The sequence below is a fragment of the Alligator sinensis genome, unplaced genomic scaffold (genome assembly GCF_000455745.1).
Source record: "Alligator sinensis unplaced genomic scaffold, ASM45574v1 scaffold1219_1, whole genome shotgun sequence".
Lineage (NCBI taxonomy): Eukaryota > Metazoa > Chordata > Crocodylia > Alligatoridae > Alligator > Alligator sinensis.
In genome coordinates, this window is record NW_005842599.1 from 837026 (window position 1) to 850217 (window position 13192).

At 44.7% G+C, this 13192-nt stretch overlaps 1 protein-coding gene across 1 annotated transcript in view; it reads left to right on the forward strand.

Annotated features, from left to right (window-relative positions):
* The window catches only part of ERICH6B (glutamate rich 6B), an 82480-nt gene that overhangs the window by 38810 nt on the left and 30478 nt on the right, over positions 1–13192 (forward strand). Inside the window, exons 8-10 of the mRNA XM_025214728.1 lie at positions 5082–5200; positions 8591–8689; positions 11059–11213. Of these exons, the coding sequence (XP_025070513.1) occupies positions 5082–5200; positions 8591–8689; positions 11059–11213 (373 nt within the window). The remainder of the gene's footprint in view (positions 1–5081; positions 5201–8590; positions 8690–11058; positions 11214–13192) is intronic.

The following is a 13192-nucleotide window of genomic DNA, read 5'->3' on the forward strand; positions in this document are numbered from 1 at the left end:
AACACAGGACTGGTGGAGTCTATGGGCTCCTCCACAAAAGCAAAAGCTATTCATAAAACATTCAAAGAGACCAAAGATCTTCCCAAAGATCTGGGAAGATCTTTTTAAGAATAGGGTCTTTTTCTAATATGGGTTGCAATTTTTTGAGGATTTTCCGTACAGGTTCAAGGGATGGGTGATAGGTCATAACCAGCGGTGTGCGATTTGTGGGTGTTTTTCTTCTGTACTGCAGCAGTTCTTCACGTGGTATCCAGGTGGCTCTTTCAAACGTGCGATCTACCTCTCTGGAGGAGTGTCCTTGCTGGGTGAAAGCCTTTTTAAGATTGGTGAGGTGGCAATCCCGGGTGTTCTCCCAGAGCCACCCATCCTAGCCTTCAGACAAGCACCGAACCTCGCCAACCTCATCACCAGAAGCACACTTCCTCAAGCCCAGAACACACCAAAAGGATCCAGACTGTGCCATGACAAGAAATGCAAAACCTGCCCCCACATCTCCACCACCCCCACTATTACTGCACCCCACAACAGAGCCATCAGCATCCCAGGATCTTACAGCTGCACCTCCAGGAATGTGATATTCCTCATCCAATGCACCAAATGCCCTGATGGAAGATATGTAGGAGAGACCAGACAACAACTGCACACCAGAATGAATGCACACCGGAAATCCATCAAAGACAGAAACACCCAATTACCGGTGGGGGCACATTTCTCACAGAAGGGCCACTCTCTCTCCAATCTCTCAGTCCTGATCCTCAAGGGAAATTTACACAACACATCCCAGAGACGAGCCTATGAGCTCCATTTCATCAACCTGCTGGATACTAGAGATCAGGGACTAAACATAGACATTGGATTTTTGATACATTATAATCTGCCTGGCAACTGACTCCCCAGCCCAGCCCCTGGCTTCTTTACTTTTCATTCCATCCAGGAAGAGCACACACCAACTGCTGCAGCTTCCTGAGCCTGACGAAGGGTTTTTGAACCCGAAAGCTTGCTTAATAACTATTCTCCAACCATTTGGGTTGGTCTAATAAAAGATATCAAATTCACCCAAGGAACCTTGTCTGCCTATCTGGTTTAACACACTTTCCTAATGGTTAGCTGTGCGCCTGGAGATTATCATGATCTGGGGAGTGCAAATACTTGAGACTAGTAATTTTTCCCAGGATGCAATTATCTTTTAATAGTCACATCCCAAATGCTCATTTCAGACCCAGCAAAGAAAATGAGCTACAGAGTTGGAAAGTTTACACTCAGACTGTAAACAACCACGCTGTGGCTTTATAGCAAGCCTACAAATGCAGGTGGGGAAATGTGTATTGGTTCCTGTAATTAAGATGAGGCTTCACCCCAAAAAGACATTTGCTCCTTTTGTGTAGTTTTGTATAGTTAAGAGCCTGCCAGTGTTTGTTTTTGATTTACCAGGAGGAAATCTGCTATGAGTAATTCAGGTTCAGACAAATGACTGGAGCCAATGCTATTTATGTTCTTTCTGTCTCCACACCATCATTTGTAACCATGAATAATAAGTAGATCAGGTCCCCAGTCTGTTTGACTGCTACTTTGCAAGGATAGTAAACAGGATGGTACAAACAAGGGTGAGGGACTAAAACTGGATTTCCATAAAATGTGCTCACTGTGAAGCACTGGCAGTGCCAGGACTTGTTTTCACTCGCATGTGGGGTTATGTGGGTGCACCATGATTACTCAGATATGTATTTTGGAATTGCTTTTGCTCTGATCTAAAGGTTTCGGGAAGCTGCTTTTCTCTATCTGAGGTGGATTTGGCTTTGTGAGATTTCCTCTGGTTCCTTAGGTTTTTGGCGTGTGTGGGGTGTTTAATCAGGATTCTACACCACCACGTTCCCTTTTCAATGCATCACTTGCTGAACCTGCAGGGGACACTGAGAACTCACAGGAGCATAATGCTTGAAGTCAGAGGGACCAAAGTCTGCCCATGGGCTCCCACTAATTACTACATGATAAAAAGAGCATGCTGCTGCCCTTCTCACTTCCCATACAAATAGGTAGCTCTAAGAGATTGTGAAGCCCAGCATGTAATAATGTACTGTGGGCAAACAATGTTACTCCTCAGTGACTGGCCAACAGAGGAGATAAGTGGCATGCTGCTAATACCAGCTCCCAGTCTTCCTTTAGCTACAGTGGTAGAAATGTTTGTTTAGACAGCTAAAGAAGGATTGTAACTCCCTGTTTGTCTGTGTGAAAGTATGCTGTTTATAATCTTTAAAAAATTTCTGTCCCTAGCTATGGATCTATTATCATAGAATGCTCCATCCTGAGCTCAGCTCAGAGGACTGTATTAAAAAACAAGCATGGCAAGTAGGGAGTATGGGAAGAACTCATGAGATATCACTGGGGAGTATGGGAAGAACTCATGAGATACCTTTGCCACAGCATGGGAACTTTGCTTATGCTCCTAGTTAGCTGATAATGCATGTAAAGTGTCCACCTTCTCATTCCTAGAAGATGGGCAGAAGAGACTCTGCAGTGCTTGGTTCATCACCTGGGGGCAGTTGATTCTAACTTCCCAGATTTTAGTTCTTAACCCAGATTTTATAAGTTTTGTACATTATCATCATTATGGTTTATGGGCCATGATAAGAAGACATTTGAATTATGGTATTATTATAATTAGGATTATATAAGATTCAGCGTAGACAACAAGTCATGGCCAGATTGCCTAGGACATTTTGGCATCAGCAAGATGAATGAAACAGGCCAACAACTTTTTGAATTCTGTGCCCAAAACCAACTGTGCATTACCAATTCTTATTTTTCTGGAAAAGATCACCACAAAGTGCCATGGTGACATCCACAATCAGGCACCAACTAGACCTTATTATTGTTAGGAGGAAAGACCTACCTTCGGTGCAGAAGACCCGTGCATTCCACAGTGCTGATTGTGACACCAACTACGCCCTGATCATTAGCAAAGTGAAGATTATAGCCAAGAAACTACATAAAGTAAACCCTAGGAGCAAGCCCAAAATCAACACCACTAACACCAAGAACCAGAAGTGCCAAGAGTTTGTGAAGTCTTTCAAACTCAGCATGTTTGGGAAGTCACTACCAGAGAAAGCAGAGGAAATTTGGGAAGGCTTAAGAACTGCAATCAATGAAACAGCTAAAGCTACATTTGGGGAAAAGAGACCATCCAATAAGGACTGGTTCAAAGAAAATGCAGAAGAACTATTACATTTCATTAATATCAAGAATACAGCTTATCTGGAACACAAGAAGAAGCCAACAGTGAGCACCAAAGCGAGAAAAACAAGGTACAGAGAGCAACCAGATGCTGTGCAAATCAGTACTGGACTAAGCTCTGTGAAGAGATGCAGACAGCCTCAGACACAGGAAACCTAAAAGTCAAGTACAATGATCTAAAGAAATCTCTAGGCCCTACTGTCAACAAGGCTGCCCCTTTCAAATCGCACAGCAGTGAAGCCATTACAGATAGAAGAAGCAAGCAGATATTTCATTGGGTTGAACACTACTCAGAGCTATACTTACAAGAAAGAAACATCACCAGTGAATTACTGGACCAAACACCAACTCTACAGGTCATGCCAGAGCTAAATGTGGAGCCTACTGTAGAAGAGCTAAACAAAGCCATTGATTCATTATCAAGTGGCAAGGCTCCTGGAAAAGGTGGCATCCTAGTGGAAATTCTCAAGTGCGGGAAAGAAAGCATACTACCATATCTTCATCAGCTGGTAATCAAATGCTAGAAAGAGGGTGAGGTACCACAAGACATGCGTGACACAAACATCGTCACTTTGTATAAAAATAAAGGAGATAAGGGCAACTGTAACAACTAAAGTGGTATCTTACTACTAAATATAGGAGGAAAAGCTTTCTCAAGAGTCATCTTGTTGCGCCTACAACAGCTGGTGAGTTGTGTCTACCCTGAATCTGAGCACAGATTCATGGCTGAAAGATCAACCATAGACATGATATTTTCTAGGCCTGTGCGAAAAGGGAAGTATTCTATTCAGAGGACAGCGATTCAATTCGGATCACTGTCCCGACTCGATTCGGCTGAATCGGCTTCAGAAGATTCAGTGCCAAGTCAGAGAGATTCAGCGATTCGGCCAGAGACTATAATGGGGAATCACTGAAATACCTATAACTTTGTCATTTTGGGGCTGAGGATCCCTCTTATCCACATCCCCTCACCTCTGCCCTTCTGCCTCCCTGACTCTGTTGGCCAGCACCTCTGACTAGAAGGGACCTCATGAGATCATCAGGTCCAGTTCCCCTTCGCTAGGCAGGAAAGACTGCTGGGGTCAAATAACCACAGTAAGGTGTGCATCCAGTCTACTTTTGAAGATCTCCGGGGTAGGTGCCTGCACCACTACCGCTGGGAGTCTATTCCAGAGTCTGGTCATGTGAACCGTAAAGAAGTTTTTCTTTCTATCCAGTCTGAAACCTTCTTCTAGGAGTTTATGACCATTGCTCCTGGTTTTCCCCTGGGGTGCTTTGGTGAATAGTTGTTCGCCTAGCCCCTGATGTTCTCCCCTGATATATTTGTAAGCTACCACCAAATCCCCATGGAGTCTTCTCTTTTCTAGGCTGAACAATCCCATATCTGTCAGCCTTTCCTCATATGCTCTTGCTCTTCAGGCCTCTAATCATATGAGTGGCTCTTCTCTATGACTATGAAATTTTTGGAGGGGATGTTGTTTGCAGAGGGTGAGTGGTTGACAGTTTCTGAAGATCAGGCCTTTTTCTAAACTCCCTCAACATGTCTGAAGTCAGGCAGACAATATTGCTAGTCACTTTTAAGAAAACAGGCTGTTTATAAGTTAAGTACCTAATATGCTCAAGCCACGTGAGGCCTACAACAGTAACTGGAAACTGTAGGCACTTGGCGTCTTTGAAAATATCTTAACCAGGTGCCTAAGTGTAGCCAGGAGAGCCTAACTTTAGGCATTCAGGTTTGAAATGTTTAAATCAAAGTGTCTTTCCAAGAAAACTTTACATAAAAATGTAAAATGTTCAGAACAAAAGAAGTGACACTAACTTACATCTTTGTCTTTTTTCTTACAAAAAAGCCCTTCATGAGCTTGTTGAAAACTTACAAGACCACCGGTCTGTTTCAGAAGAGGAAACTTCTCTCCTTGAATCAAAGGCTTATGATGGTGTGAAAATAACTACTCTGTACTTAAAGGAGGTGAGGACTGCCAAGAGCTTAGAAACTAAAGCACCTGTCCTTTCTCAAGAAGAAACTTAATTCCTCCATGAAATAATTTGGCAATGGAGCCTTGCACATCTAGGTCACACATTACCAGGCTGGTAGGGACTGAGGGCCACATTCACAGCTGTCACTTTGTTCACAATCAATGGGACTTTCACGTTTCCTTCAGAAGAAATTCAGACTTGACTTTGAGAAAAATAAGGTTGCAAGTTTCACAAGTTAATAGCAGGTTTTATGGACTCAAGCTGTATATGTTTTGGTAGGACCTGCATCTCCTGGCATAAAATCATAGGCCTGTGTGGTGTGATCATACCTGCCTTCTCTTCATGTTGGTTTTGCAACTCTTCAAAGTAAAATAGAGGTCAAAAGGTGACCCAGCTGTGGTCTGCCTCCCTGCTTAGCCATCACCCAGCCAAAATTAAAGGTAAGGATGAGAGTTAAAGGATTCTCTCTCCATTCCTGCATCTGCATCAGTATTTCAGCTGGTGGCTATTCTTTGTTTCTGAACATTGATATTGCTCTAGTTCACAGCCTCCTAAAAATAAGACCCACACAGCTCTGCACTGCAGTCTCATTGTTAACATGGAAGTCCTTGTCTGTTGTGTGCAATGCACTATCCTAATCTGACTGCCACCTGTGCTGTGAAGTTTACTCTAGCTGAGAGCTTCCCAGCATAGTCCTTAGCTGGGAAAAGCGTGGATTCCCCACTCTAACAATAGCAATTCCTTCCCATACTGCTATATTTCAGTTATGACTTCATCACTTACTGTCAGGATTTCCTAATTATGACTTGGCTATTTAAAAAGCACTGTGGCCTCAGTTAGGCAGGAAAATTCTCAGACCAAAAGTAACTATATATCTATGGGGAAGTAGGTAGATGAGAGAAATTTGGCTTTGGAAACTGTCTACTGCTAATGGTAGTTCCTTATTCTGAAAGGATTTTAGTGCATAGATTTTTTTTGCCTGCAAAACAGATGCATTAGCATGTTATGGACCATAATGGCAGTACACTAATAGATAATAAGACTTCCCTAACCTATTAGGCCCACTGTCAAGATTTGTATAATGGGCCATACCAGCTCTTCCAGAAACATTTTATAGTCTGCCTTGTCAGTTCTTCTAGGTTTGTCTAAGGCGGGGTGGGCAATTATTTTGGGCGGAGGGCCACTTACTGAGTTTTGGCAAACTGTCGAGGGCCGCATGACAGGCAGCCAAGGGCAGGTAAATATTAATTTACTAAATTTTTTAGGGGCCCCATGGGCCACATAGAATGGCCTGGAGGGCCACATCCGGCCCATGGGCCACATTTTTCCCACCCCTGGTGAGGACTATTCCCTTGTAGAAGCTGCCTTTAAGAAGTGGGTAAGGTGTGTTGGGGGAGGAAGGAAGGAGGCACTTCATACTAAACACACAGTAATTATATTTAAATACCCTTCCAGCTGTGAGCTGCCAAAAGCAAGGAAACTAAGTATTAACTGTAGTACAGGGTCTCTGATGTATAAAGGACCATCAGTCCTGCAAAAAAAATCCTATTTCTTTACATTTGAACAATCAGGACTACTGGGCCCTTAGTTTTGTTTTTGTGCTGGAAGATCTTGGCTAAATCTTCAGAAGACATAAATGATGAAGCATGAAAAACTGCAATCTGATCTTCAAGTCTCTTTCCACACAACTAGAGAGAAACCATTCGGTTTGAGGCCTTGGCTGCAACATTTCCAGGAACAGAACACCTATGTAGTGACATCACTGTAAATCCCTAATGTAGATGGACAAAGTCATGATGAGCTGTAAATTGCACTGATTCAGTTTATCTAGCTTTCCAGTAAGGCATTGCTGTGCCACCAGGGCAAATCACAACTCATAGACTACGTCCAGATGAGTTGGGGGGCGGGGGTGCTTGCACTACTTGGTGCTGCAGCACACACCCCTGCATGTTCCCTTCGTTGCAGGGCATGCCCAGTTCCTCCCAGCTCCCAGCTGGGCTCCATGTGCTGCGGCAGGGTGGGGAGGGCTGGGGCACAGGGTGCCTCAGAGTGAGACTAGCTGGCAGGTAGCCACTATGCTGAGGCACCCTGTGCCCCAGCCAGCCTGCAGGTGGGATGGGGAACAGCTGTCTGCTCCCCCATCTCCGTGTGTTGTGGAGCCCCCACGCTGAGGTACACTGTGCTCCAGCCAGCCGCAGGGCAGGGGAGCAGGCAGCCCTGGGCTGGTGCTCCCATCTTCGTGTGTCTCAGCAAGGGGACTCCACAGAGTGCAGAAATGGGGGAGCAGGCAGCCCTGGGCTGTCTGCTCTCTTGTCTCTGTGCTTGTCCCGGTGCCTACTATTTTCACATGCTTTGTGCTGATTTTTTTTTCCCCGGGAGGTTGTTTTTTTTGTGACTGGGAAATCCCTGTAGCTAATTTTGTCCCCCCCCTGCATTGTTGTACATGCAATGCATGCCGTTAGTGGTGCCATAAAGAGCTTTGTGATGCCACAGATCATACATACCTGCACATCTGGATGTGCCCATAGTGGCTTTGCCTGTCCATACTAGGTGTTTGCATTAGTGGCCAGACAATGGGTAGCTGTAGCAATGGTTGAAATCCTCTGTGCATGTAAGGCTGTGGACAGATACAGGAAGTATATTCTTGTGTAAGATAATCTTACCTTCCAAATGTCCTGTCATGATCATCCATTAGAGAGAGAGTGGAGGAGCTGGTATTGCTAATATAAAAATGAAGTGAAAAAAGAAAAGCCTCTAAAAAATAAGCCAAAGTTTTGAATGATCTTTATAAACCAGAAAGGATAGAGCTGGCCATAAAAGATTGTGTCAGAAATATTTTTTGAATGAAAGCTGGATTATTTTTTCCAAAATGAAAACTTTCATATATGTTTTCATTGTTTTATTTTGATTTTTTTCAACAAAAACCTGAAAAATTAGCCATTTTCAGTTTCTTAAAATTGAACACCATTTGCTCTTCAGTTTTGTTTTTCATTTGTTTTACTTTTAACAAATGGACCCTTTAGATTTAAAAAAATCATTTTCATTTTTTTCATTAGGTCGCAAAATGACTGTTTTTCAAAATTCCCCATAAAAAGAAATTAACATTTTTTCATCTACGCTCATAAAGTAAAGCAGTAAGGAGAAGTGTTTTAATTTGGTTATGCTCTGTAATTCACTTGGCGGTATGGATACTGAAAATATATCCTAGATATTTCTGGGGTTTAGCATTCTTTATGCTCTAACCTTATTGAACTGTAGTTCTGGAGTTATTATAATGACACATTTTGCCTCTTTCTTATGTGGGCATGTAGTTTTTGAGGCCAATTCATTTTTTAAGAGAGGCAGCTAAGAAGCTCTTCACCAATTTCCTTTCATTTCTAAGGGACATGGAGAAAGTGAAAGAGAAATCTGTGAATTTTGTAGTGGTCCTGTAAAGCCCTTCCCAGAAGTAGAAGATCTGAGCATAGTGCCCCTGGAAAAGGTAAGTAGTACGTGCAATAAGCTATCTTTTTGTAACAGTATTCCCATGGCAGAGCCAATACATAATCTTGTCCTGGCAGTTTATAATCTTCTCCAATTAAAAATATATTGCTACCAGGCAAAGAGGGTTAGAAAAGCACAGTGGAAGAGAGATACATGCTTTGTCTTTAGGGTGTAGACTTTGATCAAGTAACAGCCTGGAAGAAACTTAATTTGGCATTTCCACATCCCCAGAGTTCCTGGTGCCATCAGAGGCTAGACACAAACTAAGGCATGAATCATTCTGAAGTCTCAGAGAAAGGAATATTCATCTCAAAAGCTGGGAAGGGTTTACTCCAGCATCTAGGGTGCAAGCCCTGAGTGCTAGTCTTGATTCTGCTCCAACCTTACTCTGTGACTATGGTCATATCATTTTTTCTTTTCTGTGAGTGAAATGTAAAGTCAATATGATGATCTTTTATCCACTAAGAACCAAAGCAGAACAAGCACCTGCCAGATACTTGATACTGGTCATTACAGTGGGAGAAAGACTGGCCAGGTTCTGCAATGTTTGTTGCCATGCAGTACAGAGAATGCCCACTGGACCTCAACATTGGAAGGGAAGGCTGATACAAGGGCGAGGGGTCAATGGCTGGGGTGGGCAGAGAACAGATGGAAAACATATAGTTTGAAACAGAGAGGGCACTGGATTCAGAAGGCACTGGCGAGAAAGGAGGAGCATTGCACTGTCCCCACCAAAGGCCTTTAGGGCAAAAAGATATGGGGAAGATAAACACACAGTAGATCACTGTGAAGAATGGGCTGCCTGAGAAGCAATGTCAAGGGAAGAAAGCCCGATTCTGCGAGGAGGAGGAGATAAATCTAGCATGAAAAATTGCTGTAAACAGAAGAGGTGCGTCACTGGACCAGATCCATAACTGGTGCGATGAAGTTACACTGATTTCCACCAAGTGAGGGTCTGGTTTATTGGTATGAATCTAGCCCTGTGGCGTAAGGAAGACCTTTAGCAGTCATAATCATTAGGGGTGTGCGAGATGGGCCATATTCAATTCGAATTCAGCCCGAATCGGGGGAGAGTGATTTGATTAGTTGATTCAGATCACTGTCCCAATTAGATTTGGCCAAATCCAAATCTGAAGATTCGATGCTGATTCAGACATAGACACAGCTTTAAATGTTTTTTCTACATATCTTGAGGTACCAGGTGGCTTGTGAACACTGCGATGCTGGGGTGGATGGAGCATCCCACAGGAGCACGGGGGAGCGGGGAGGGGGGGGGTCCACTTCCAAGGGAGGCACCAGTCACTGAGCTGAGGGGTGGGGGGGAGGTCCCCCACCTGCTCTGTAGCAGACCCAGAAGTGGACCAGAAGTGCTTCTGATCCACTTCCGGGTCTGCCACCAAGTGTGCTGGGAACCACCCCAGCGCCCCGTAGGATGCGCCATCTGCCCCACCATCTCAGTGTTCACAAGCCAACTGGTACCTTGAGGTATGTAGAAAAAACATTTAAAGCTGTGTCTATGTCCAAAGCATCGAATCTCTCCAAATCTCCCTGAATCGATTCGGAGGGTTCCATTTTGATTTGGAGAGATTAAAGGGTCTCCTGATTCGATTTGGATTCAGAGATGCAGCTGCCGAATCGGGCCAAATCTCCACTGAATCTAATCAGCAACTAAAGCTTTGCATAGCCCTAATAATCATAGAATCATAGAAATTAAGGGCTGGAAGGGACCTCAAAAGATCATTGAGTCCAACCCCCCTGCTCTGGGCAGAAATACTGCTGAGATCAAATAATCCCAGCAAGGTGTCTGCCCAGCCTCCTCTTGAAGACTTCCAAGATTGGGGACTGCACGACCTCCTTGGGAAGTCTGTTCTAGATTCTGGTCACCCTTACCATAAAGTTCTTCCTTACATCCAACCTGAAACCATCCTCTAACAATTTATGGCCATTGCTCTTTGTCCCCCCAGGGCACCCTACAGAACAGTTTTTCTCCAGGCTCCTGATATTCACCCCTTACATACTTATAGATGGCCACCAAGTCCCACCTCAGTCTTCTCTCCCCCAGGCTGAACAGTCCCAGATCCCTTAGTTTTTCCTCATAAGTTTTGTCCTCCAGGCCCTTAATCATTCTTGTGGCCCTTCTCTGGACCCTTTCAAGATTCTCCATGTCTTTTTGAAGTGCAGCACCTAGAACTGAACACAGTACTACAGTTGGGGTCTCACCAACACTGAGTAGAGAGGAAAGATGGTATTGCCTCATCTAAGACTATCTTCCTTTTACTGTTCAAATACTACATAGGAGGATTAAACTCTAGGCCATGTCTCTAAAGCCCAGCCCTACTGCATCCCCATGTGTACTGTATTTTGTAGCTCTTATGCTGCAGGACCTACAAGACAGTATTTGAGTGTGTGATAAAGGAGCTGCTGATAAAAACTGATTCTGCTGAAGAGATTGACATTAGCCCTCATCCTCGTCTCTCACAAGTGCTGCTGCTCAGTGAAACCAAGAAGAAACTGGAGAAACAGTAAGTGTCTTAAGAAACTGCATTACACAGAGCAGTGGTGCTCAACCTTTTGTCCTCACAGGCCAGATGAGTGGTATAGGACTGGTCTATGGACCAGATTGGGCCCTGGGGCCTGGCATTGCCCCCTCCCTGTACAGTGTGCTGGAATTAAGTCCTGGGTGCCCAGCACCACTCCCTCCCATCCCCTGAATCTAGGATTGGGTTCAGGGGTCCCAGTGAACACTTGCCTGGCTTTGTGTGCTAGGATCAGACATCCTAGCATGCAGGGCCCAGAGAACCCCATGGATTCAGAAATTTTGCAGCAGGAGAGTGTCTGATGACACTGCACCACAGGCCACATCTGGCCTGTGGGCTGGATATTGAGCACCCCTGATCCAGGAGTGGGAAATGGGAAACCCTCTTCTTTCAGGTTCTCAACTAACACTTCAGCAGAACACTGCATGTGCAATTCCATGTTATCACTTTGTCTTATGGTCATGAACATGGACAAGCAATAAAGCCTTGTTTTGGACCTGGCTCTGGGCTGTTAGGTGCTTTTTGGAGGGGGCACTTAATATTGCCTCTAAAAACAGAGAAGTCTTGATCTGGATTAGGTAAATCCAAGTGAAAGATTTAGGGTCTGCCTGGCAGTGGCTGCCTGAGCTGAGGCAATGGAGTGCAGGTGATCAGAGAGTTAAGAAACAGACTGGCCTGAGCTTGCTGAGGAGAAGCCAGGACCAAGTGCTCACAAGCCATAAGATCCATCATTTTTGCAGTGTTTAATCCTTCTTTAGGCTCCTTTTGTAAGTGGACTTGATTTCCAGAAAGTGCTAAGCACCAAGTAACTCTCATTGAAGGCAAGTGCTTAATATGTAAAGTACAATGGCTTTGGCACAATGGATGGAGGAGCTACTCAAAACCCAATGGTCCTGTGGAATTGGTCCCTCCAAAGTGTTGTTCATCCATGGAAAGAATATGTTACAAAGAACATGCAAACATGTTAATGAAGTTCGATCACAGCTTTTGCTTAACGGCATCATGCCTAAGTGTCATATCCTTGAGAATGTAAAAGCAATCTTCCTCCAGAACTAAAATGACTTGTATCAGCTTCCTCTGATCTAAGCATTAGGAAAGCACTTGTGTTTGGGAGACGCATTCCACACACAGAACAATACTTTGAACACGTAGCCAATACAGTGCCTTTTGGTGACCTTTGGTTAGGATCTAATGTAGAATAGCATGAATGGAATATCTGGGCTTCCTTTACATAGTCTAGTGTTTTTTGGGTGTGACAGGTTCAGGTCCCAGGGGCAGCTGTGACGCCCCCTGGTGGCCACGTAATTCCTGCCCTGGCTCCAACTCTAGGGGCCCTCACCACCTTTACTCATCCGCCATGTTTTTGATGTTAATGTTTGGAAAGGAGGGGGCTGCCTGAGGGACCTAGAGTGAGCCTGATGTTCTTCCAGTGTTGGGCTCTGGTCTTCTCAGCCTCCTCTTTTTAGTTCTTGCCAAGCCCTCTAGCTCTAGTCCACTGACCAGACCGAGCTTTGGGATTCCCAGCTTCTTGTCTGCCTTCTGAGGCCTTATATCTGCCCCCTCTTGTGCTGCTGAGCCAACCTGGACTCTGTCTCTGTCTGGGACCCAGGCCCTGTCTCTGCCCTGCTCCAGGCTTCAAGCCCTCTGGCCCCTATATCTAAATCTTGTCCTTCTTGGGCTCTGGGCTCCCTAGCCCTGTTGTCCCCAAAGGACAGTGAGTTCGTGCCCGGTGCGCTTGTGCCAATAAACACACAGGGGTGGAGGATCCAATTTAATCTTTATTTCTGCGCAGAAAGTGGTGCTTGGCAATCATTCGCAAAGCAAGCACCCACACCCCAGTGGGTGTCTGCCTTATATAGCTACGTAACAGGTTAAACTTGCTGATGTGATGAAATGTGTAGCAAGCCCAGCAAGTAACCCCCCTTCCAGCTCCCCCCCAAGTAACCCCCCTTCCTTCCCCGGGA